This window comes from Drosophila miranda, chromosome XL (assembly GCF_003369915.1).
Source record: "Drosophila miranda strain MSH22 chromosome XL, D.miranda_PacBio2.1, whole genome shotgun sequence".
Taxonomy (NCBI): domain Eukaryota; kingdom Metazoa; phylum Arthropoda; class Insecta; order Diptera; family Drosophilidae; genus Drosophila; species Drosophila miranda.
This window is the reverse complement of record NC_046673.1, coordinates 21,350,044-21,375,924: the sequence shown is the minus strand read 5'-3', so window position 1 is coordinate 21,375,924 and position 25,881 is coordinate 21,350,044. Positions and strand designations below refer to the sequence as shown.

At 49.6% G+C, this 25,881-nt stretch overlaps 6 protein-coding genes across 6 annotated transcripts; 2 read left to right on the top strand and 4 right to left on the bottom strand.

Annotated features, from left to right (window-relative positions):
- The first annotated feature begins 875 nt into the window (after window positions 1-875).
- Window positions 876-19,073, top strand: LOC108159759 (ceramide synthase). The gene is made up of 4 exons (XM_017293320.2): window positions 876-1,714; window positions 17,515-18,013; window positions 18,090-18,419; window positions 18,486-19,073. Exons 1-4 carry the CDS (start codon window positions 1,308-1,310, stop codon window positions 18,615-18,617), a joined length of 1,368 nt encoding a protein of 455 aa, XP_017148809.1. The 5' UTR covers window positions 876-1,307; the 3' UTR covers window positions 18,618-19,073.
- On the bottom strand, window positions 5,686-8,523 carry LOC108159755 (proline-rich protein 36). The gene has a single exon (XM_017293306.2). The coding sequence runs from the start codon at window positions 8,343-8,345 to the stop codon at window positions 5,805-5,807; it is 2,541 nt and encodes an 846-aa protein (XP_017148795.1). The 5' UTR covers window positions 8,346-8,523; the 3' UTR covers window positions 5,686-5,804.
- Window positions 9,767-17,110, bottom strand: LOC108152276. Its single transcript, XM_033387781.1, has 2 exons — window positions 13,461-17,110; window positions 9,767-13,355 (listed from the first exon to the last, which is right to left on the bottom strand). The coding sequence occupies exons 1-2, from the start codon at window positions 16,953-16,955 to the stop codon at window positions 9,954-9,956; spliced, it is 6,897 nt and encodes a 2,298-aa protein (XP_033243672.1). The 5' UTR covers window positions 16,956-17,110; the 3' UTR covers window positions 9,767-9,953.
- Window positions 19,074-19,598: 525 nt separating the features above from the next.
- On the bottom strand, window positions 19,599-21,101 carry LOC108159769 (probable DNA replication complex GINS protein PSF3). Its single transcript, XM_017293330.2, has 3 exons — window positions 20,915-21,101; window positions 20,458-20,852; window positions 19,599-20,392 (listed from the first exon to the last, which is right to left on the bottom strand). The coding sequence occupies exons 1-3, from the start codon at window positions 21,006-21,008 to the stop codon at window positions 20,255-20,257; spliced, it is 627 nt and encodes a 208-aa protein (XP_017148819.1). The 5' UTR covers window positions 21,009-21,101; the 3' UTR covers window positions 19,599-20,254.
- An 892-nt stretch (window positions 21,102-21,993) lies between these two features.
- On the top strand, window positions 21,994-22,790 carry LOC108164740 (NADH dehydrogenase [ubiquinone] 1 beta subcomplex subunit 7). Its single transcript, XM_017300633.2, has 2 exons — window positions 21,994-22,097; window positions 22,165-22,790. The coding sequence occupies exon 2, from the start codon at window positions 22,166-22,168 to the stop codon at window positions 22,517-22,519; it is 354 nt and encodes a 117-aa protein (XP_017156122.1). The 5' UTR covers window positions 21,994-22,097; window position 22,165; the 3' UTR covers window positions 22,520-22,790.
- A 276-nt stretch (window positions 22,791-23,066) lies between these two features.
- On the bottom strand, window positions 23,067-24,409 carry LOC108164739 (transmembrane emp24 domain-containing protein 5). Its single transcript, XM_017300632.2, has 2 exons — window positions 24,300-24,409; window positions 23,067-24,171 (listed from the first exon to the last, which is right to left on the bottom strand). Exons 1-2 carry the CDS (start codon window positions 24,309-24,311, stop codon window positions 23,467-23,469), a joined length of 717 nt encoding a protein of 238 aa, XP_017156121.1. The 5' UTR covers window positions 24,312-24,409; the 3' UTR covers window positions 23,067-23,466.
- Window positions 24,410-25,881: the final 1,472 nt, after the last annotated feature.

Sequence of the window (25,881 nt, the reverse complement as noted above, 5' to 3'; positions counted from 1 at the left end):
ATAAAGATGTTTGATCTATTGATAAAATTAGTTTGAAGTAATTGCTGGAAGGATTTATTTTTGCTCCTTTTCCCTCAGCCATAATTATTACGCCACTATTAATAAGTAGTGATAGTCGACACGATATGCAGAGCCGGGATAAAATATTCGGAAATTCGAACAAACGCAACTGGAACGCAACCACAACATAACTTTTTGCTACCACAAGGCCCCTATGCGTTTTCTTTGTGAAAATAAACTGAGTATTGTCCAAAACTCAATAGCACAACATAGTGTAAGAGGGGGTTTTAAAATTCATAAATTTTATATTTTAGTGTTTACAATGTGTTTCATATATCAGAACTATTTGAATAGCATCGATGAAACGATGTTTCTCCAGCTCAAATTTGGTGACCATTTATTTATCTTAGGGATGTTGATATATTGATAGTACATATATCGATATGTTTTCTTTTTGATAGTACATTTGTAGTTTTTTCCCCATTAGCTGGCGCTGTAGGTAATTACATACAAATGTTGTTAATATGTAGCAAATGTGTAGATAGCGTGTAGTTACCATGTAAGGACATAAATTTAGCGAAAATTATTGTTGACCTATCTGTTTAAACCTTTATTTTATAAACAACCCAATATGGAAGAGAATTTTAAACAAACCAGTCAAGTAGAAAATAAACTCATTAATTGGATAAAATTATGTGGGCAAGGCTGAGGGTTCTATCTAGCTAGTAATATTCAATGGAATTTTAAAAACGGGGAATATGTATAATAGAACTTGAATTCGTCAGTATATTCACGGTATATTTTGAAAATGAGACGGTATGTTCTGGTATATTTCTGAGGGTCGGACGGTATATTTTATCGATAAGTCCGCACAAAATGGTCAATCGCGAATAATGAAATAACAACAGAGTGTCGAATTTTTTTCTGAATTCAGAAAAGTCCGTTGCTAGTTGATATATTCTCACAAAAATATATTGATACACAGTACTTTTGCAAAAATTTGCATCTGGCATCGCGGCAGCTGCACGTTGGTGGCTCGGCAGAACACCACAGTTAAAAAGACACCCGACACATATATGCACATATGTATAGCTTACAATTGTTGTTTTTTTTTTGCCGCAATGCAACCGTGTCACGCCTAGTCCGCCCCGATCAGCCAGCACGCCGCAGTCAGCCCAGCCACCGTCCAGGCAACAGGTTGTGAGCCAGCCAGCCCCCCGTATCGATCTCCCTATCCGGATCGGACATAAGCAGAGGCGCCATAATAAAAGTATTCTTCGCCAAACGCCCACCCCCCCAGGAGGAAGATGCATCTAAGACGCAACGGCCAGTCGCCGTCAACCCCGTCGGTGCCCTCGGGTGAGCCAGAGCATGTGAAAGGGCATGGCATTGGAAGTGCAACAGCAGCATCCGCCTGCAGCCAGGATGATGGGACCGATGCAAAAGCACCGGCTAGGCCGCGTCGCGGTTGCTATTTCTCGCTGGCCTTCTCCATTGGGTCGATGGGACTGGCCTGCGGCAGCCTCTGGCAGATACCGAACACCACCGACAGAATCACACTGCAGCGGGGACTCTTTCTGACGTCCCTGGGATTCATCTACTTTATTTCGCTGACGGATTTCTGCAATAAATATCTGCTGGAGACGCGGCGCGGTCAGGAGTTTCGACGCAAGTATCGCCTCATGATGTCCGATGTCCTGGAAATTACCAACAAGTGAGTGTGTGTGCGTGTTTTATCCCTAACCATAAGGGTCTCTCCGTCCTTGGTCTTGTTGCCATGAGGGTGTGCCGCCCCCGCTGCATGATGTGGGTGCGTGTCCATGTGTCCCCGTATCAAAGTTCGCGCGTGAGTGTGTGCGTGTGTGTGTCTGTGTGTTTGTGGGCGAGCGGCATCTCTCGATGCATATCTCTATTGATTTTCTCGCGTCGAGTGCAGTCCACACCCACGCATTCACACGCACACGCATCATCATTTTGGTATATATATTTAGATATACATATATATAGATATATTCCTCCTGTTCGTGTACATATATGTATATATATCCAGCTGGACGCGCATTTGGCCCTGACATTGCCTGCGGAAATTTTTCGGTTCGGGAATTTCTTAGGCTTTTCTCTCGAATTCATTTCATCATCGGTATGGCGTTGCATCGCATCTCTCTTTCATCCGGGTCAAGGTCTCTGGGTGGCTGGGAGGCTGGGAGACGTGCGCCTCTCTGTTCTGAAAAGGGGGAGAGGGATGGCTATGGCGATGGGGCTGGGGCTGGGGCTGAAGCAGGGGGTGTTCGGTGCATTCAAAAACGGGTTCTGGCTTCAAGGCAAACATGTCTCTCGGAATGAAATCATTATTTGTGCGGGTAGCGAAACGGTTCTTAGCCGAAATGTGTCATCGGGTTACCCGGCATATCTGTCACAATGTAACATTCAAAACGATTTCACTTTTGGAGTAGTCTTCACTCGAAATGTCTCTTATGTCCCCATCCAATGCATTCCCCCGGCTCTGAGTGTTAATTAAACTGTGTGTAGAACTGTTTAACGCGCCTAAATTGCGGTTCCCCCTATTGCTATGCCTTCACTCTCTCATTTCTATGCTCTCTACCCAGAGAGATCTCTGGCTGAATAGCGATTACATGATCTGATGATAGGAGGAGCGGACGGGACCAGACCGGACTGGAACGGGGAGGAACGGAACGGAACGGACCGGGTGGTGTTATACAACCCGATCTCTGTGTACAGCTAAAATTTGTTCAATCATCCACAACGAGATAATACCCAACCATTCGGCAAATCATACGTGAATTTGTAGATCTTTCTCAAGTTTTTCAGAATTTTAAGGGAACCACTGAAGAACTCATCATCAGTCCTATAACGACTGAATGACTCATTTACTATCGTGGTCCCAGTTCTTTTTTGTCTATTTTTGCTTGTAATATGATTCATGCATATGTGCTGATAAGCTTCTAAAGCAGGTAAATAGTTGATTGTAAAATGGATATTTTTTTTTAACAAATTATTTTCACTTATTGTCGGTAGTTTCCATTGGAATAATCGGTGGAAATAGTATTTATACATTTCAGAATTTTATATTTATTTTTCTTAAAATTTATCAATTCTTTTGGTCTCCAGCCTATTATAAAAGTACATAGCCATTAAAAGTTACAGTGTATATTGTTATTTGTGTAATTTTTATTAAGCAAAACAAATCCAAGGAAAGCAAAATTAAATTATTTTGGAATGAACGGTGAGCGAATTTCCAGATTTAGGAAAACAAAATTTTATAAACATTTACATTTTCTTACCTGAAAAACAAAATTTTAAAATGTTCTATTTTGACTTGCGGTTTCTTCAAAAAATACCTTTAATTCGAAATCAGTTGTTGATATTCTGAGCCTATTACGGGTCACTGTTCTAGTTCTAACAGCCCCAATTCACATCCGTCCTGATAAGACAATCAGTAAAGCCCTGGCCCTGTCTATCTCTGCTCTGCTCTGCTCTCCTCTGTTGCTGCCTGCTGTCCCTCCCGCTCGTCTTTCTGTCTGTCTCTCTATGGAACGAACCCCATCAATCTGCATATGTGTGTGTGTGTGTGTCTCGCTTATCGGAATCGATTAAGGTGTTTGTGTGAGTGAGCGTGTGTGCGGGTGTGGGTGTGTTAGTGTGTGGGTAGATAAGCGTCACGTTGTCTTTAGATGCTTACGAGAAAGTGGCCTCGGCACTCGGCCACCCGCTACTGGCCACTCGCCAAACCCCCCACTCGTCACACAATCCACTCGGCACTCGCCGTACCCCACCGCTCATGCCACTCGCCACTCGGCATAATCAAAGTCGGGTATATAACGGCGTAGAACAGCTTGGAGAGGGCTTTTAAGTGCCATTGTGCCTCAAATTTTCCTTTCCCTCTGCCGTTTCTCCACTTCCCGAATGTCGCCTTGACATTCATCATAAATCTTAATTAGATCCCCGGCTGTTGTTGGATTTTATTTCCATTGGGACTGACTGTACTCGATTTTCGGGCCCGACCCACTAACCAATATCAAAATCATACACAGTTCCAATTGCCCTTGATTGTCGTGAATTTGTGAGTCCCAAAACGGCATAGACATGCACACAGACACCTATAATATACTATACGGTACAGTACACTGCTGTGCATACCCAGTATAAGTGTATGTATGTCTCTTTATATCGAAGGTAGTAAAAGGCACGCCCGGACCACACACATTGTCACCTGTGGGACCATTCATTAGCTAGAACGGCTGGGGATTCTAATTGGAACTAATGTCTCCATTCGATACGATGAAATGCGGCGCGGAGGCTTCAGTTCTATTTTCTACGGTTTCTGTTCGAGTTCGAGTCCGAGCTTCGAGCTTCGAGGGCTTGTTTGAGTGGGTATTGTAGTAGGTTGGGTGAAGGGGGAAGGGGGAAGGGGGAAGGGGTGAGGCAGGCCGGCGAACGTCAAGGTTCAATGGGCACTTGGCACGGTATTTACGAGGCGGAATCACGTCTAATTGAGTATACAATGTGTACATGAGCGCGTTACAGTGCGATTCATTATTAATCATTATACCAATCACGATTATAATTATATTTTGAGTGCAATCAAATTAGTTCCAAAATCGTATTATCTATGATAATTTGTAAAATTAAAATCTCTTCTTTATTTTGGGTACTATTTATTATACTATGTGCACTCTAACCCCTGGACATTTTATTGATCATTGAAAAGATCGATCATTTCTATAGGATATCATTCCCAATCTAATCCTATTCCCATGAAATACATCCTTTAGTTCAAAGTCTACTTGGTAATCTCTGTGTCGAGGGGCCGTAGACAAATACTAGACGATTCAATAAATTACTCTATTAAGCGTAATCTATCTCATTCTTTTCGATGCATCATCATGACGAGCAGATATTGTGATACTTGATGCACTTTTGAGACGCACTGTACATTTTTATTGAGCAAAAAGGGGACCAGTTGTGGGTCTAATTAGCTACTACAAAAAGCCACTTTGAACCTGTTGAGATGTCGTGTATCGAGCTCTATGTACGTGTATTTGTTCTGGTGTAGAGCCCGCGCTCAGAGGCGGACAGACACGGAGGGGACTCCGAGCACAAGCGGCAATATGAAACCGAAACAAAGAGTAATACTCCAGAAAGCGAAAACGAATAGATGATTATCTATTAAGTTCAAGTATTCCAGAAGAAAAAAAGCAAAGCTTTACAGCTGCAAAAAAGATTCATTGAAATTTAATTATGATTGGGGTCTGGATCTACAAAAACCAACTGTTTGCCAGTTTCGTGTGATTGGAATCATTGGGCTGTGGTATTTTGAAATAGAAATCCGCAAATTCTGTTATTCTGGAAGTTCAAATGCGCTTCTAAATGATTTCAATCCGAGGTTCTTGGGGTGGAGCTTTAAAAGTGCTTTCATTTGGGGAAATTGTTTTCCCCGAAGTCCACTCCAACCCCAATCCCCCGCCCCATCGCACCCAAACAAACGCTAATGACAGACAATCATTCAGCTGGCGCTCCTGGGGGCGAAAACTTAATGTAATGAAACCCAAGAGTCCCGAACCCTGACCTTTGCAGGTGCTGCGCCCATGGAGGCGTGAGGTCATCGTCATATTGGGTTGAAAGCTACAAAACCCAAACAAAAACAAAGCAGAAGGAAACTCCAAGTTTGGCCAGAATTGAACTATTTAATCGTTGGAAAGCCTCGTTTAATCTCAAGGACAAACCGAATGCGAAACCTGACTGGCACCGCCATCACCGTTGAAGGATGCTGTTGAGGAGGCCCTTTATTTGGAGGCCTTCTTTTTCCTGTTCTTGTTCTTGTTCGTGTTCGTACTCGTATTGTTCTTCCGGACCACCTTCTTCTTGACCTTGCGTTGGTCACGGACTGGAACTGGGACTGGAACCAGCACTGAGGCTGGCTCTGGCTCCGGCTTCGGCTCATTGATCTTGAAGCTGTTGAGAGGTTCCGTGCTGTCCGTCAGTCTGATGCTGATGCTGCTGCTGCTCTTGGCATCGGACAATTGAAAGCTGACGGATTTTTGCATTTTCTCTACGGTGTCCATAGGCTTTTTGATCACCTGCTGGGAATGGTCCGGAGTAGCGCTTCGTTTGGCCGCTTCTCCCCCCTTCAAGCGCCGCATTAAGCGGAGAGGAGCGTGATAGGAGATCTGGGTACCGGCAATCGGATCCAAACGCGTTGCTTCGGGCTTAAAGTCGACCAGTACCTTACGGATAGGCCGAAAACGTCGGATCGGCGTGCTGCGCTTCTTGGGACTGGAATCGCCTCCAGCCTCCAGAGCTGTCGATGTCTCAGGATTCGGCACTTGACGATCTTGATGATCTGCCTTTGTCACTTGATGATCTCCTTGTGACTCTCCTTTTGTCAGTTGAGGATTTTCATCTGCCTCTGACTCCTCGTGCCGCGATGCCTTGGACTTGGACTTCGGTGTCGGCTTCGGGTCGGTCTCCGACGGATAAGGTATCTGGGAGAGCATCTTCAGCATCGGCATGTACTTACGGTCCACTTTGAGGGCCGGCGCCTTGAACTCGTTCACCTCCTTTACCTCTGGCTCTGCCACAGGCTCCACTAGGATCACTTGTGGCCCCTCTTCCTCTTCGGACTTGTCCGCGGCCTGCTGGCCCTTCTTCTTCTTATTACGCTTGAGGCTGGAGCGCCGAACGGTCGGATTCAGGCTCTTCACCATCGGCCGGTAAAGATAGCGCACGGTCTGGGCTTTCTTGCCGCGCTTCAGCGGAATGGACACAAAATACTGGTAGCTCATGTCGATTCCGTCCTCGGCGGTGCGCGGCACCTTGTGCTGGTTCATGCGGACAATTTTGGACGTGATCGGAGGAGGAGCAGGTGCTGATGGTGGAGTATGTTGAAGCTGAGGCTGAGGTTGAGGCCTAGCAGATATTGCTGTAGTCAGGGCCATGGAGAAGGGCGTCGTGCTGGGTGGGTTCTGGTTCTGGATCCGGGTCCGGATCACCGGAGACCTAGGCCGAGGCTTTGCTTGTGGGGTCTTTGAGGGACAACTTCTCGACTGGCTCTCCACTGTTGGCTTGTGTGGTGCCGAAGCCATTAGCAGCACATTTGTTGGCTCCTCTAATGGTTGAGCGTCAGTCCTGGCTGTCGTTTGCTTCTTGGAGGCGGCTTGAGGCTGCTGTTGCCTCATTGGTCGGCTCTTCGTCTGCATTTCCGAGGTGGGGATGGCGGCAGCAGCGCAGGAGGCAGCTGCAACCCTCGGGGCCTGCACCGGGGACTCAGTCGTGGCATTGGGAATAATCTTGATCACCGTCGATGTCAGCTTGAGGGCCTTAGAGTTGCCCGCCACGAGGCCTGTCCTGGACCACGGCCTGGCCGCCGCTGATGATTGTCGGAGCTGGCTGGTACTGCTGGCGCTGCTGATGCTACTGGTGCTACTGACGATGTACCAACTGTCGTGACTCTGGCTCTGGCTCTGGCTGCCAGCCGTTGGCGCTGCTGCGGCGGCATCACGGACAGCGGCCGGCTCTGGTCCGGGTTCGGGTTCGGACTCGGATTCGGGTTGCGTTTCCAGCTCCGATTTCGCATCGGTTGAAGCCCCGACCAGCGGATCCGGATCCGAATCGGTTAAAGACTTGGCGACTGATTCCGGATCCAACAAAGGGTTGTCCGCTTGCTTGGCGATGGTCCGCTGCTCGAGGCGCTCCTTCTTCGCCAGCAATGGCCATACCTGGGCCTTCTTGAGCTCCGCGACCTGCATGATCCGCTGGCTGGGGACGAAGTAGGTGTGCGATTCGATCTGTCGTCGAGAACCAACGGCAGACCCTCGACACTCCTTGGGCGCTCGACTGCCGGTCGGCTGGGGATCGTCCTCTTCCGAGGCCGAGTCGCTGTCCTGCTCAAAGTTCTGGCATGGACTCATGATCCATTCGACCACTGCGGTGTCCGCCAAACGGGGCAGTCGTGGCGTCAGATGTTGGAGCTTTCTACGCCGTGGGGGTGGAGCAGGAGCACGAGCAGGACTAGGACTAGGGCGCCGAAGTGGAACACCGCCTCCTCCTCCTCCTCCTCCTCCATGACGTGCGGCTGGGAGGGGTGCTGCTGCTCCACCTACGCCGCCTGTAGACCCATTTCTGCGAATGCCAGCTCCTCCTCTTCCTCCGGCCACTGGCCTTCTTGCCCTTCTTTCCAGGTTCGTCTGTCGCTTCCTCTCCCCGCTGAGCGCCTCGAAGGGGGGAAGCCTGGCGGCCACTGGAGGACACGACCCCTGCCGAACGGGGGGGCACACGAACTGGAAGAATTTCCCGTTGCGTCCCCTGGTCTCCGTGGTCTTCGACATCTCAGAAAAGTTAAAGAACGATTTACTAAATGTTTTTCAATTATTTACTTATTTTTTGCACGTAATTTTAATGTTTCTTAAACGGATAAAAGCGCTTTTAATTTTGAGAATTTTTTATCGAATGCTCTAACATACTGATTTGTAGAGGAGAAGCGTAGTAATAACAATGTGATGTGCCCTTTGTTCCGCCTACGGGGTGGCATGATAGCCAAATATCGGCCTACTAGAAATTCGAAAAGATTCTGTTTTCAAATGGAAACGGCAATCGTCAATGGAGGCGACTCTTTTCCGGACAAGTTCCATTTCCAGTAGCATCTTAAAGCTCCTGCCAAGGACCACTTCAGCCTCTCTCCCCAAGTCTCGTCAGAGAACAGCAGGGGAGGCAGACATACTCTGCGGCAGGTCCTCCAGAGACGCTCTGGGGGGCGTGGCCTTTACGGAATGCACTGCAGCTGCTCGAACAGCTGTTCCCGACCGTATCGTTCTATCTTTTCCAATTCGCTTTTGCATCCACTCGATTTTTATTGAATGTAATAGACAAATGGTTGATCTCTATGCAGATAATTGCAGCTAATGGGGCACAACCAGCATTTTACAGTATTCTGATGGAGATTTTTTAGTAACCGTACCCTTTTTAAAACGCAAGGAGCTTCACGCAGATTTGAGCACTTTTGTACATTTTCGATATCGATATCATTCCGATACATCGATACAATCCGATTCGCTCGTGTCTCGTATGGGAATTTCGCTCAGCTGGAACCCTGAAGAACAGGACAGTGAAAGTGAATCACTCTTGAGGGGAACAACGATTATGAAGAGGATTTTTGGAAGACTCTCCTCTCAGCAGTGGGAGATACGATTGGGAGATCGTATGGGATGTGAACGAAACTGAGCATGCCTTTGACTTTGATTCACATTTAACCTGAGTTGGTCCCTTGTTTCTCGTGGAGTTGAAAGCCCAGGCCGTGAACCCAATAAATTCGTGCTATAGAAACAGCGCCGCGCTGGAGGGCTTGAAGGCCCCGTACGACCATCAACGACAGTTGCGATCCGCTGGACCTGGATAACAGGCGCACAAGATGATGCGCCTGTTGTTTCGAACCCGGTGCTCTTGTGGGTGCCTCTTGTGGGTACCTCTTGTGGGTGCTGAAGATCCTCAATACCCGCGTCCTCAACCCGAGGCAAAGCGCCAAGAGGCACCTACGAAGAAAGTACGCAAACAGCAGAAGCTCAGGACAGTCAGGACAATGTCGTAGTCGTAGTCAGTCAGACAGTGACATGACACAGGGAATAATCTGATGTGCTTGTGCATATAAATTCGACAATCACTTCGTATAGCCAGTGTATTTCCATTCACAAACTGAGAAAGACAATTGGTCATCTGCAAATCTATATGCTGCCCCAGAAATAAAAGCGATATCTTTTGTTTGAAGGAAACAGCCGCTATTTATTTGTTTTTTATTTGAAACGAGCATTGTGGAGTTTTAGCTGAGATCCAGATCCAGATTCAGGCTGTACATGAGGTACTCTGTGGATGTGGCTGCGGCTGTGGCTATGGCTATGGCTATGGATTCTCGGAGTAATGATTGCTGTGGGATCGTGGGTCATTCAAGACCTGGAGCGCCTGCTTTTGGGCGTGGGCAGATATTCCTGAAGTATCTGCTCCTCGAGCAGGGCATTGTAGGTGGGCGGAATGACCAGCGGTGTAGCTGGAAACCAGCGACGTCCTTGGGTGGGTCCATGTTCATCCTTCGCCTGCGTCTTCTCCCTTCCGCTTCCGCTTCCGCTTCCGCGGGCCGGTATCTCGGACGAAGGGCAGGACTTGGCGGGCAGAACCAGTACATTTCTGGCTCGAAAGTTGTCAAGGAATACGGCCAGCGGTGCGGTTCCGGCCTCGGACTGAGCCCTGGACGGGGACGGTGCCTGATAGGCTCCCGATGTGGAGAGGCTGCTGTTGTGTGAGGTGGAATGTGTGTGAAAGTCCAGATCGGAGAGAACCGAGACTGGAGGCGGCATGCGTTGCTCCTCTTGACCGCCTGGCATTCTCGATTTCGTTATCGGTCTGGCGGCTGTCGCCTCGGATCGCCACGCCAGATTGCTGCTGGATGTGGGCACAGCGAATAGGGACAGGGTGCTCCGCTCGTTGTCCATGGACGGTGGAGGCTTCGAGTAGCTATTGAAACGGCTGGAACGGGCCGGAAGGGCCGAAGGTCGTTCCTGCACGGGGTATGTCCTGGTTCGCTGCTCCCGGCCCGACACAAGGCCATAGCTGCGGGCTGAATTTGCCGCTGTTGGTGCTGCCGCCTCGCGATGCTCTGTTGCTGGATCCACCGTGAAGGGAAGCTGCTCCTTTGAGTAATTCATGGGTACTAGACGATGAAAGCCCGCCTCAATCGAAGATATGGTCGTAGCCTCTCCCTCTGGAGACACGCCAGAACCGGGCGAGGGTTTCCTCGCGTATCTGGGTCCGCCCAAGGCTTGGACCAAACCCCTCAGTCCCAGTGCGGCTGCGGTTATGGCACCGGCCGTACCCCCACCCTGCCGATGTGCTGCCTGGTGTCTGGAGGATCGACGGGGACTACGATGTGCAGCCGCCCTGCCAGAGGAAGCAGAAGAACGTGCCACGCTCCTGTGATACATTGGTTGCATGCACGCCGGCGGTGGTGCATTCGTCTGCCAATTCTGTGGCTGCTGCTCCACTTCCGTGGCATAGTCCTTCACTTCTACCTCATCATAGAAGGGTATGGTCTCCGACACTGATCTCGGTAGCCGCCAATGCCGCTTGGGATTATTGTCGGGTTGGGGTTGGGCCTGTCGCTGGAGATGCGGCTGAGAATGCGGCTGAGGATGATGATGCTGCGACTGCGCCTGGGGATGGGGCTGGGGCTGGGGATGGGGCTGACGCTGAGCCTGGGACTGGCGCTCAGGCTGTGACTGTCGTTCAGGCTGTGACTGGCGTTCAGACTTTGGCTGCCTCTCAGGATGCCTCTGGTCCTTGCGCTGTGACTGGCGCTCAGAGTGTGAACTCCGCTCAGGACGTGGCTGGCGCTCAGGCTGTGGCTGTGGCTGGCTCTGGCACGGGGGCTGTCGCTGAGACTGTGGCTCCTGATAATTCCTGTGGAGTGGAGGCTGTGGCTGCGGCTGCGACTGCGGCTGCGACTGCGACTGCTGTATCGGGCGGTAGGAAGGTGACTCCCAATTATGTCCTTGAACTTGTGGCGGCCAGTTGTCCGTGTCAGCACGATAGTAGGGATCATATGTGGGGCTCTGCTGAGGACGGTCCTCATACCGATGCGACTCGGGGTACTGCCATTGATTTGGCGGATGCTCGACCCACACTCCAGCGTTATTTGCAGGACGTATCCCACTGCCGGAGATCGAGCGACGCGTGTGGCTCCATTTTGGACCCGCATCGACTTCATAGCCAGGTTCTGCATACCACTCCTGGTCCTCGGGTAAGCCGTTTACTGGCTCCTGTTCCTGTTCCTGTACCTCTTCCTGTTGCAGTTCCTCTTCGTGTTGCTGCTCCTCGGACGGATAGTGCTCCTGCTCGTGCGCCTGCGCCTCCGATTGCTCCTCGGCGGAATACCAGGTCGCCTGCTCTGCAGGAGCTGCCGCTGGGTCCAACGCCGCCCGGCTCGGGCCCTGTGCTGCGAATGACGACGGATTGTCCTGCTCGAGGTTCAAAATGAACTTGAGGCAACGCCGGCGCATCTTTTCCTCGTAGTAGGCATCTGCCCGTGGTCGGGCCGTGCGCAGCGTGAGCGGCGCGTGATTGTGGAACATCCATTTGGGCCTCTTGGCCTCCCGCCGTTGGACGATCGAGTGCTTCAGATCCAGCGGATGGCTGCTCAGCAGCTTGGGTATTTTCTTGCTGGAGGAAAAGCCACAGCCAATGAGAGAGCCAGGACCAGGACCTGCAACAGTCACCATGCGGTGCTCGTGGGGCATATAGCGATTCTTTTCGTTGGGCATCTGGTTGGGATATTGGGCCTCCATCCTGGGCTGCATTTGCATCTGCATCGGGGTCTCCGGCTGCCTCTGGGACGGCATCTGCTGCTGCGGGGACGGCATCTGCTGCTGCGGGGACTGCATCTGCTGCTGCGGGGACGGCATCTGCTGCTGCGTGGACTGCAGAAATCCCCATCTATCCGGCACTTTCTCCACACTGGCTACTGACGGTGTCGGCGTGAGGGGACTCTGAATGGTGTCCGTGTTGGAGCGGAGGGCACGTATCGAGCATCGCGAGTGGGTCGACCGAGAGCTGCTCAAGCCGTCCAGCCTGGCCACCTGATCGTAACACATTTTTGGCTGCGTTTCCGAGTAGTAGCGCCGGCCCACTTCTCTGGGTGGTCGATGGGGGGGTGCTCGTGGCCTCTGCTGATTGACGTCTGCCGGTTGTGGCGACTGTGGTGCTGCTGCTGCTGCTGGTGCTGGTCTTGCCCTCTCCGTGGCCGCTCCCTCGGTGCAGGAGCTCCTTTTGGAGCTGGTGAATCCATTGGCAATCCAACGCAGGGGCCCACCGATCGGTGCTCGAAGTTTGCAAGAGCGCGACAGGCACTTCAGCTGCTTCCTCGTTGTGGGCCGCTCCTCGTTGAGCGTCGTTGTCCGCTGAGAGTGCTCATCATCCTGATCATAGCCGCCCTTCTGTGGGTAAATCGGGGACTGGGACTGAAACTGGGCCTGTGGGTAGGGCTGGGGCTGCCTCTTCTCCTTCACATTTCTCCAGCACGGGGCATCCTTGTTACAGCGGCATTCAACCAGTCCTGGCTGATGCTGGTGCTGCTGCTGCTGAAGCTGCTTCTCCTGTGCGATCCATTCGGCACTGGGTGGATCCTCTTCGTAATTTTGTGCAGCTCTCTCTTGTACTGGCTCTCTATCCTGGAACCGTTCAGCCTGATTCTCATCAAACTGAGAATCCTGCGTCGCAACTGAAGGCTTCTGCTGCTGCTGCTGCTGGTACTGTTGCCATTGCTGCTGACGCTCCTGCTGCTGCTGTTCCTGCTGCTGGCACTGTCGCTGCTGCTGGTACTGCTGCCGCTGCTGCTGATGCTGCCGCTGCTGCTGTTGCTCCCGCTGCTGCTGCTGCTCCCGCTGTTGCTGCTCCTGCTGTTGCTGGTACTGCTGCTGCTGGTACTGCTGCTGCTGCTGCTGCTTCTGGTACTGCTTCTGCTGCTGCCGCTGCTGCCGTATAGGGCACTCCTCGGGACAATTTTGGGTTTCCTGCTCCCCCCAACTTATGGCAGAAATACCCTGTTCTGGGGCCGCTTCCGGCCAGGGACTGGGATCTGTTGGATCTTGGCTGGCATCGGTACGAGGATTGGAATAGGAATATTTTGTAAACACGAATTCACTCGGATACGAATTGGATTGGTGGCATTGGAGTGCGGCCTCCGGCCCATCCGATGCACCGCTCGGGGGGTTTCGGCCACGGGTCGTGTGCGCTGGTATTTTCTCCGAGCGAGGGACTTCTTCGAAGTCGCTGCTCGATATGGCAGTCTCCTGCCGCTGTCTCTCCGTGGCGCGGGCTCTGCTCGATGCCGAAGATTTGGCACTCCGTGTCGGCGATGAAGACCTTCTTTCAACGTTCCTGTTCAATCGGACGGGACTCTGATTGGGACTGGGACTGGGACTCGATGAGCCTCTGGCAGGTCGCTTCTGGACGGCTTGGTTCCTAGGGCAGATTCCTAGGGAGGTTGTGCCTCTCTTTCTCTCGGTCTTGCAACTACACGCAGCCAGATCTTGACAGCTGCTTGGCCCATCCGAGAGCTGGTAAGTGTCAGCATCGCCATCTGTGACTGTGGCTGTGTTACCTGGAGGCTTGGTTCGTTTTTGCTTTGGACTCTTGGCCATTGCGGCGGACTGCGAACGGGCTCCGGTACTCGAAGGGGCTTGGCGAGGGGCAGCCGGGCTGCTGCGCTGGGCCGCCGGGGGCGACGTTCGTCGGCCTCGGGCTGCCCTGGGACTGGGCTCTCGCTCTGGCTTGGGGCGGCAGGTGGTCTTCTTGGTCTTGAGGCAATCGCAACGGGCTCGCTTTTTGGCAACCATCTTCATCAGCTGCATGTAGTCGTTGGCCAGATAGCAGGCCCGTGTGCCATGCTTGTTCACCTTGAGGCAGAAACCCTCCACATAGGACGATGCCTCATCGTCCTTGAGCCTTGAGGAGGAGGCTTCCTCCGCATCCTTGACCTGGGCTGTTCTCTCCGTTCTCCCAGTTCTGTCGGATCTCTCCGGCATCCTTCTCTTACCGAAACGCTCGTTGACAAACCTCCGCTTTACCGACCTGGAGCTACGCTTCTGCAGCGTCCAAATGGCCGATGAAGGGCTACCCTTGAGGTTGCAGGCACCCGCCTGAGTGCGTCTCGTCGTGCAGACAGTGCCACAGCTGTGGGGAGGATTCGGTGGGGCTCGGCTGCAGCTCTCGCTGCTGGGGTGGGGTCTCAAGGTGGTGGTACTGCTGCCGCCATGAGGGGAGCCTCCTCCCTGCTCCGATGGCTCCCATTCGGGCTGTGCCTCTGGTGCTGATTCGGTGTCTGACTCTCTGTCGTCTGCCTCTTGGGTGGACGCTGGCGTGTCCCCGAATCGCCAGACATCGGGCTGATGCTGGCACACACCCCCCATGTGGTATAAAGCTGGGACTGCTCGGAGTGCTGGAGCGGGGGGTGGAGCCACGGTTGGGGGGCCACAGCCGTTGGGGAAGTCCTGGTTCTGGCGACGGATGCGCTGGTAGCTCGAGTTGTGGCTGTACAGCAGATGGCGGCCCGACCGCATGCAGCGTCTGCAGAGGTAGGCGAATCCGCCCAAAAAGGAGGGCGGCGCAAAGGGATTGCGCCTCCCGTCGACGTCCTTCTTGGATTTCTTTACCTTCTTCTCCTTCGGTGGTTTCTCCTTCTTTTCTTTGGGCGGCTTCTGTTCATTTTTTTTTTCTTTTTTCTCTTTCTTTTCTTTCTTCTCTTTTTTTGGCTTCTCCTCGTTGGGTGGCTTTTCTTTCCCCGATCCAGGACCGTCGGTGGTCGATCCATCTCCCTTGAGGGGATCCTTGGACCAGCAGGGGCAGCATTTGAAGCCGCTTTTCTTCTTCTCTGGCTCCTTTTTCGGTTTCTTCTGCCGTGGGTATTCGGACTCAATCGGGCAACATATGGGCTTCCTCGTGGCCGGCTCCACGGGCTTCTTCGGCTCCTCTACAGGCTGCCTTTGTGGTTCCGGCTGCGGTTGGCTGGGCTCCGGTTCCTGGCACTTGACTGGGCCAGCTCGGTCCTTGCACTGGTCCCTATCCGCTGTGGGGTCCGACTGATCATTGTTTCGGCAAGGACAGGTGGCGTCGGTGCAGAACGGATCCTCTTCCATATTCGCATCCGATTCGTTGGGGAGCAGGGCCGGAGGGGGCGGCTTGGCACCCGCTGCGCGCACCGACTCATCGCCGAGGCACTGCCTGTTCGCTGGGTTGCCATCATCGTCGCAGGTGCAGACTGGGGCCGTCTCGCCCCAGTGCCGTATGGAGATGCCGTAGAGCGGGCAGCTCTCGGTCATCGCCTGCTCGTACTTCTGGAGTATCCCGAAGAACTCCGGCGAGATGCGGCGAAAGTGCTGCGGCTCGAGTCGCCGCTGCGGTGCCTGCTGCAGCTCGTATTTCCTGCGCAGGCACGGCATCAGCGGCTCTGTGCGCCGCGTCGCCAGCTGGCACTCCCTGGACATGGGCTGGCCGTCGCCTTGGAACTGCATCTGGCAGGGACAACGGCACGAGGGACTCCGCCGGAGGCATATGCAGCTCCTACGCCGATCGATGCGCCGGCGACTGGGACTCTGGGCGCCAGCACCCATGCGTTTCTCGCTGCCATTGCTGCTGTCTATGGCCAGGCTCTTGCTTATGCTCGCCTTACTGCCACTGATGGTGTTGCTGCTTTTGGTTTTGTCTTTGGCCATGCTCCTGCTCCTGCTTCTACTCCTGCTCCTGCTCCTGCTCCTGCTCTTGGCCTTTCTCTTTTTCGTGCTCCCCTCTTTCCCACATCCTGCCACATTTGGCTTGCAGCGTGTGACAGACTGACTGGGGGCCACTTTCTTGCCCTTCCGTTCGCTTCTAGCTGGAGCATTCTCTCTTCTGCTCCTGCGTCTGCTCCTGCACTCGCAATCGAGCTTGGCCTTCAGATGGCATTGCATCCGTTGCTTGACCGGGCAGGTGCAACAGCTCTCTGGCAGCCGGTCCTCTGCGGCATCTTGGGGGCAGCGGCGGCTGTCCTGGCCCTGGGCCTGGGCCTGGGCCATCTCCTCAGGGCTGATCTGGTCGAGGAAAACCTTCTGCTTGCGGAACCAGTCGGTGGCCAGGTCCGGGACCAGCAGGCGCTTCTCCTGCTTGCGTCCGCCGGCGCGGACTAGCTGCTCCAGAATCGAACTCGACCTTGTCCTGCTGCACTGGCAGCCCTCTCCGATCCGAGATCCTCCGGGCGGGGACGAGTCGGATGTTGTGTTCTGGGCGGACATTAGGGGCGGCGGGAAGTCGGACAGATAATGGTTCAGATTCTGGCGCTGACTGGTCTGGACCTCGGCCTGCCGTGCGAGGAATTGTCGCACGGGGCACGGATCGACCTCCGGCGGGCAGTTCCTTGCTTCCATCTACCGGCCGGTGCGGCTTCCTCTGTCTATAGACGGACTCTCTGCGCTCTCTGTTTCTGATGTCGTACATAAAATTTTGAGCTATTTCCGATAACTAAATTCGGTCGAAAGTCTAAGGTTTTTTTTTTATTTTAAATCCTTATTTAAATTCAACTCATTTTTGACGTAAAACTCCACCAAAGCAAAGGATATCCCCGGGCTAAGTGGCTGCCACCCACATCGCATCCTTAATAGAAAAAAGCGCGAAAAAAAACCCGAAATTTTCGGATCTGAAACAGTAACAATTACGAGACCTGCTTCGTTCAATGTTATGATGTTATGAGAAAGCTGAGACGCTGATTCGGTGGCATGGTTCATGCAGGGCTCAAATAATCATGTACAGCCGCCGTCGTCTCGAAAGCAGGAGATCGAGAGGGATAGAGATAGAGCGCGGAATGTTGTCTTTAGTCGCGGAATACGTGCTTTGACCTCAAGATACCCGCTACTAATTAATGTATCTATCTTTATCTATTGCATCTTTATCTATTGTTGAGATAATATATATCTCTATTATTTTCAGAACCGTTTCGGCCATCCAGGCCTCGTTCTCCTTTCTGGTGGGCCTCATCGTTTGCAAGTCGACATGCACGAAATCATTCGTTTATGCCTCGCACTTCCTGATGGAGGCCTACGGATGGTTCGGGACGGCATACTTCATGTACGACATCTGGGCCATGTATAAGGTGCACACCCAGAAGATAGCCGACAAGCTGCACCTGCTGCGCCTGACCAAGGGACAGGGTTCATCGGGATCATCGATGTCCACGGTGAACGGTCATGTGAGGAGCGGTCACTGTGTGGCCACCAATGGCAGGAGCAGGGAGGCTGGTGGAACTGGTGCCGGTGGCAACAACAATGGCAGCACTCCCAGCACCCCCCATGAGATCTGTGACTATGACGGGGCCTGTGTGCAGATACCCAAGGACGGGCGCTGGGACTTCCTCAAGTATGTGCTAACGCATCCGGTCATGATGATCCATCACGTCTTTATCGGCACCTTTGGTCTGCTGGTGGTCACGGTAAGGCACACGCACACGCGTACCCATTCGATGATCAGTCGTACACGTAATTCAATGCCCTCCTCTTCCTTTGCAGTACATTCGTGGTGGTGGCCACTGCATCTATAGCTACATGTTCATGATGGAGTTCTCCACACCGTTTGTATCGCTGAGGAGCATCCTGAGCACGATGCGGCTAAAGGAGTCGCGTGTGTACGTTGCCAACGGTCTCCTCATGCTGGCCACCTTCTTTGTGTGCCGCGTCTGCATGTGGCCGTACGTGATGTGGCGCTACAGTCTTGCCATTGAAGCGGCCAGCCTATGGTCGGCCATGAGCGGCCTGCCACGGGGATGTCTGGTCAGCATTGCCATACTGTTCTTGCCGCAGCTCTATTGGTTCTATCTGATGGTATTGGGGGCTATCAAGGTAATTCCGCATTTACTTCTATTTGCCATCTCGCTCATTTTCGTGTTACTTTCTTTTTGCCCGCAGACTTTTATGCCCAAGCGGAAGGCGCCTGCCCTACTGAAGAATGGTCCACCGGAAGCGACGGGTCTGGCGGCCACCACCACCACCACCACTACCACTCCCACTCCCACCGCCATAATAAATGGCAAGAACTAGTGCAAATCGAAGATTAGTTTTGTTTTTGTTAAGCTAAGCGTTTGGAAAGCTCTAGCCATGTATTTATTTTGAGGCACAGCTGTCGCTGTCACTTATTGTTTATACAACTACATAACCCACAGCCCCGAACCCACCCAACCCCCGAATAATCCTACTATAACCGAATAACCAACGAATTAAATACGGACACGGATATACCGAAGAGAAACTGGAACAAAAACAGGACAAAGGAGAAGAACCCTGGGCGCGCAGACGGATATTTAGTTTTTAAACAAAAAGACATTATGTAATAAAAACCAACGGAGGAACACAAAGATCAAAGCTAAATTAAATCTTAAAAAACCCAACTAAAAAATTAAAAAACTAAAAAACTAAAAACCTAAAAAACCAAAACTAAAATGATGTGTTGTTAAGCTTGCCCCCCACCCCCGCCAAAACACAAAAAAAAAAAAAAAACGAATGCGATATACCGATAAAACGATAAAACCGAACAAAATGTTGCATTCAATTATTGCTATCGCTATTGTATAATCCCAGAAAATATATGTATGTATTGTTAAGCGCAAGCCCCACCAACCCCCCGCCCTATCCCCCTCCCAAAAGGCGAGCTTACAGATGTTCTAAAAACTGTTACAAGAAGAAAGAGGAGATTCGATATCTCTACCTCTCTCCATGGATATATGTACCATGTGTATGCATATGTTTTGCAAAAGCCAAAGTGATTAGTAACACATATGTACATGTGAATGTACTATGTTGTAGGATTCCATTCGTTTTATGGCGAATAGTACACGGTACACGGTACACGCAAATTTATGTTTGTTCTTTCTGTTAAACATCGATAGGCTGGCAAATTGTTGATTGATTAATTGGATTGTTGAGGCTATGCACAAACTACATATAACTATATATATATCTACATATAGCTATAACTGATCAGAATGCAGAGGAAAGAGCTGTCGATCTGTCGATCGCTGGATATTGTTTTATTTGTGAAATGTGCATCAAAACCAAATTGTTTTAATTGAGCTTACAAGAAATTGTATTTATATGTGTATGTGTATGTGTATTTGTATTTTTGTGTGTATGTATGTAGCTGCGCTACTTATTTATATACAATATATGGTTTGAAGACGATGGTACTTCCGGAGCAAGAGCAAGAGAGAGTTAGATCGATAGAAGAGATAGTGAGTGAGCGAGTGAGAGAGAGAGTTGAGCAGCAGTAGGTGTTTATAGATGGTACCTAACCGTGTGTGCATTGTGCTTCTGTCCTGTCAGAAATGCTTAGCTATGTATATGTATTTACAAAACAAACAACAAACAACCACAACTTAACCCCTGCTGTCGCTATACAGGCATGCAATAATATACACGCATAGATATGTATATCTCATATAGATCTGTATGTATTTTGAAACTACTATCTATGCATATGTACGTAGACCGAATGTATTGTATTTTTGTGGCACAATGAAACGTGTGTGTGTGTCCGTGTGTGTGTGGTGCGTATGTGTGTATTTACATGGTATGCATAGAATCTGATCTGATCGGGGCAGCGAGCAGCGAGTTACAGAATAAAATTGCTAAAACGTTTCAACAAACAAAAAAACACTCATAACTATTGGGGGATGTGTGTGTCACAGGGTGACACGTTTACTGCTGGGCAGACTGTCGCTCTCGTCGTCGCTGCGGTCACGTTTTCGCTTCTTCTGATGCTCCTCCACCAACTCCGAGATGAGAATTTTATTGCCCGTCATCTGCAGCCAGTTGATATACTGAAACGGGGATGGGATGCTGCATGAGTGGATCACTGGAATGGACTCAGAAAGTGATAACTTACCTGCGTATTGGTTCGCACGCCCGCCTCGTGCAGCTTCGCCTCGATGTTGTCCAGTCGCAGCTCGGACTTGGCCATTTGTCCATCGTTCTTCGATATGTCCAGCAGATGACGCACACGCTGCCGCATCGTCTCAAAGATGATGCGTCCGATGACATGGTTTCGGTCATAGGGCGTCAGATAGCGGCCAAACTCGTAAAAGTACGGATGCAGTCGCCCCAGTTCGATGTGCGTGGTCTCCGCCTCACAGACGGCCTTGTGCACATTCTTGTAGATATCGGGAACGGAGACGGTGAAGTAGGCGTTGTTTACCTTCAGTTCCTTGATATACCAGAGCGGCAGATTGATGCTGCGCCCCGCTTCCAAGTCGTCTCCCTCTGCGCCGGCATCCAAGAAGCCTACAGAAATCCACAAAAACATTCAAATGATACGATCGAGCAGATGCTCTCGATTTACGTACCCATACGCTGAAGCTTCGTGTTGACCTTGCATTCGACCTTCTCCTGGGTTACAAATATATCCTCGATCGAGTAGTAATTTGGAAAAAAGTTCATCTGGCTCTTTTTATGAATTAAAAAATAATCAAAACAAATGAAAAACTCAGTTTGCGCGGTACCCAGGGCTGCACACCAAATTGGAAAAAGTTGACTCTCTTTTGGGGCTACCTCGTTGGCCGAACACACCCTGCCAGTGTAACAGCATGCCGTTGACCTCGTGGTGGGTTTCTCCTTGACTCCTCGTCTGTCGATTGAATTTGAATTTTATGGCGCCAAACGCTAGTTCAGGTGGGGTTTTTTGTTAATAAAGGGGGATGAATCTAAAAGAAGAATTTACAAACAGTAGTATCAGGGCGGCTAAGACGGTTAAGTTCGTTTATTCATCGGTATATTTTGAAAATGAGATGGTATATTTCGTCTAGCTCACACACCATGCAAATTGTGGACCACCCTCTTGTCCAATGTACCAATGTAGAAACCGTGTAGAAATTTCCTTTAGAGAAATGTTCGAGGCCATAATGAATACCAATTCGTGATCAGAATTGAGTTCCTGACCGTTTGCCATCAAAATCTTAATTTTTTCAAAAATTTCGGAAAACAAGACATGTCAAATTGTGGATAACGGAGGTATTTCCCACTGGCGCTTTCATGGAGCTAATATAAAGAAAACATATTTTTTGAAAGTTACACATTTCCCCTTCAGGTGTCGCTTTTGGTAATTACATATAAATGTAGTTAATGTGTTGCTAATGTGTAGAATGCGTGTAGTTACTATGTAAAAAAAAATGAATTTTGTAGAAATTGTTGTTAACCGTTTTTGCTTAAACCTTATTTTATAAGCAATGGCATAAAGGTGAAAACATAAATTTAACGAGTCTCTTAGGAAATTGATTAAATAATCGGAGTAAATTATTAGTTCAAATCTGAGGGTCATAGCTAGCTAGTAATATTGAACCGAATATCAAAAACGAGGAATATGATGGAACTTGAATAATTCGTCAGTATATTTAAGGTATATTTTGAAAATGAGACGGTATATTTTGGTATATTTCTGAGGGTCGGACGTTATATTTTAACGAAAAATCCGCGGTCACACTGGACAGCAGGGGCGCAACAACAAAATCGACGAGAAAACAAAAATTTTACGTAATTTATTTAGTGTGATTTTAAATGATTTTGCATGCCCTAACAATGTTCTTTGACTTCCCCATAGGATGGGCAACGCTGTGAATCACTATCTGAGGCCAGATGTGACACCCGGTCCGGATGTGGTGCCTTCATTCGATCCCATGTTGGGATTTACTTCTCGCAAGGAGCGAGTCATGATCGCCACTCAGGAGGAGATGGAATCGGTTAAGCTGCCGCTCGAGGACCGCGACTATTGTGCCCACAAGCTGATCGCCTACCAGGCCTGCCGCTCGGACAAGTTCCCCTTTGTCTATCAGTGCGCGCATGAGAAGCACGAGTTCTTGACCTGCGAATACGAGGACTATGTGCTGCGCATGAAGGAGTTTGAGCGCGAGCGTCGCCTGCTGGAGCGCCAGAAGCGCCTGGACAAGGCGGCCTAGGCTCTGGCTCTGGGCTTGGTCTTGCTGTTACTCCTTCCCCCCAACACACACATACACAAACCACAAACAGAAACCCGGGCCACTAAGCTTCTGCGTGCGGAGTGCAAGATAAAACGATGATGCTGCAGCTGCCACTCCAAACACTGCCCGTTGCAGGCGAGCGTTCCGTTTCCTGAAGGAAATGTCGATAATAAACACCAATGCTAGTAATAATGTGGACTGGCTTACCTTTTTTTTAGTGAATTAAATGACAAAACTGTTGAAAAACCTCCCCGCTAAAGATTCCTTCAGATGCCTCGCTTTCAGGGCAGAGCTAGTGGAAGGCTTCCAGGGCCGAGAATATGCATCCCAATCAGAGAGAGCTAGAGGGAAATGGAACTCTGTCAGGGCAGAGAATGCATCCTTGGCAAAAATAGATAGGATCGCAGGCCATAGTGGCATCCAAGAACAGATCTAATTTCCTAAATGACCGGAGTAGGGGAAGAGTGGACATAGCTGGCCCAGTGGAACGCGTCCACATCACAAAAGGTATCTCGTTTTGATGTGCTTTCACTTCATTCTTGTTTTTATTTCATATAACCTCTTAGTTTTGCTTAGAATTAAAAATTGCTTTTGTTTAACAATGCCTACACAATCACACACTCACGCATGCAAGCAGACACGTTGGTATATATATATATATATATATATATATATATAGTCAATATATATATATAGTAGATACATCTGATTTCAATAAATATGTATGCATGAAGAACTATATAGAACTAAGATGATGGCAAGCGGTTGCGGCTTATGAGCCGTACAATGTCTTACATACTAATTGGCAAATTATGTTGAAATGCTGTTGGACATGGACATGGACCTGGCTTCTGAAAATGATCAAGCTCTCGCATCTTTGGTAAACACTCCACAGTCTTCTCCGGCTGGCTGGCGGAGTTGCTTCATCAAATGCCCAGCTTGCGCCACAGGTGATGCATGCGACCATGGGTCTCGAAGATGCTGCGCAGCATGAAGACCTGGATGAGACCAACGCCAATCATGGCACTGATCTGCAGCATCGACCAGTGGTTGACCTTCTGGAAGTTCGTCTCCGCCAGATTGCGGTCGCGGGCCTCATGCGATCGGAGCATGTCCTGCAGCTGGCGGGCCTTGTTCAGCTGCAGACGAATGCGGCCGATAAAGTCCATGATGTCCTGCACCTTCATGTCGTAGTACTCGTCGGGCGTGAGATCGGCCAGATCCTCGTTCCACTGTGTGTCGCCATGATGCTGATCGCCCTCACGCTCCACAATCAGCTCAAAGAAGACCGTCTTGCGGTTGAACATGCTGAAGCTGTTGTCGAAGCAGAAACGATAGTCGCCCTCCTTCTCTACATCGTGACGGTGCATGTTCTCCGGCTTCTTAAAATCACTGACTATCACCAGGCCAATGGGATCGAGCAGGGTGAAGCTGATGTCCAGGTCCCCATGCCCACCATCGATCACCTGGTATTCAAAGTCAATCGTCTCACCCTGCTTGACGCTGTGGTACAGGCACTCCGTCTTGCCGGCATCCACATAGACGGTCATCTCCTTGTCGTAGCCATTCACCGGCAGCACCACACAGAACAGCGGCAGGAGAAGCAGACAAGCCAACAGATTCACTTGCGGCTGCGGGGGGGGGAACGGAACAGAATGAGCAATGAGTAAGCGTTACCAAAATACACACATTTTCATATCTTGCCTCTTATCGCGCACGCAGAGGCTTTTTTTATCATGCCATTTTTTTTTGCGCTTACCGTTGTTTTCATTGCGACTAGAGGTGGAGAACTATCGATGGCACTATCGACACTATCGATGGTAGGGCACTATCGCGCTACTAAACTATCGATGGTTCAATGTTCCGATAGTGGGCGATAGTGGGAAGCACAGAATAACCACTAACCATACAGTATTCTGTGATGACAAGCATATTCCCAGTTCTATAACATCCATTTCCCCCAGGGTATGTGTGCATGGAATGGGACTCATTGCTGTCAACCGGTTATGACGACTAATTCCTGGTTATTCTTTCTTCCGTCGAATATTCCCAGCTATATAGATCTCTCAGTTTAGCCCAGATAATTTTATATGATTGCTGAAACAATTTTAATCAGGATTAATTACTTTTAAGTACTTGCATGTTTTTTGTTTTGACAAAAACAAGACTTCAACAAAAATGTTGAAGAATCGCAGGTTGTGACGTCAATGTTGCTGGTATTTGCAGACTCATTTCTTGTCAACCAGAGTGTGGTCATTTTTATACCCTATTTCGTGAATATTATATAAAGATACTGTTTTCCAACCTGCTTTCAAACGTAATTGGTAAAGACCTTGTCTTAGATTGCATTTTTTTGGTCTATTCATGCATTTGATTAGGTGTTTGTAAATAAATCCTGATCCCAGTACCAGTTCATGGTCTCTGTAGACAGACGATGAGCTGCAAAATATCGTTTGAAACAGAGACTATCTAGTTTCTGCATTAATTAGAGCCTGGAATGACACACATTTCCGCAATTCTATATCATCCATTTCCCCCAGGGTATGTGCATGGAATTAGCAACATGTTTGTGTATGGAATGGGACTCATTGTTGTGAACTGGTTATTACAGATTCTACTCGATTCAAATAAATACCAAAATATACGGTCTCATTTTAAAAATATACCGTAAATATACTGACGAATTATTCAAGTTCCATCATATTCCTCGTTTTTGATATTCGGTTGAATATTACTAGCTAGCTAAGACCCTCAGATCTAAACTCACAATTTAATCCGATTATTAAATCGATTTCCTACAAGACTGGTTACATCTAAGTTTTCATAATTATTGCACTGCTTATAAAATAAGGTTTAAACAAACCAACAATGTCCACTAAATCCATTTCCTTACATGGTAGCTACACGCTAACTACACTTCTTCTGCTTTATCTACGCCTTTGAGAGCTACTCCACAGGGCTGCCAGCCTGTGCAACACACTACGCTCAGGCATTATTTTGTTGTTGTGGTTCCCCTGACTTTCTATCCGTTGGATGCACTGTATCTAACGCACTTTTTTTTATGTAAAAAATCCATCAATATTAGGGACGGAAAAAGCAACATTCTCAAGAAATTTCAAGGTAAATGCAGAAAATCCCTAAGATCTAAAGCTATTCCAATGAAATTTTTTAGTTTATGGTCTTGCAGGTCATAACATATCAGCCTGTGAAAAAGACATTTTAATTAAGTTGGATCTATAAGGAGAATTTAAAAACGTAATTATTTTCCGCCGTCAAACTCAAATGTTAAGTAGCGATTTTTTAACAGTGGTTCGTTGGGATGAACTCAGTTCGTACAAGGA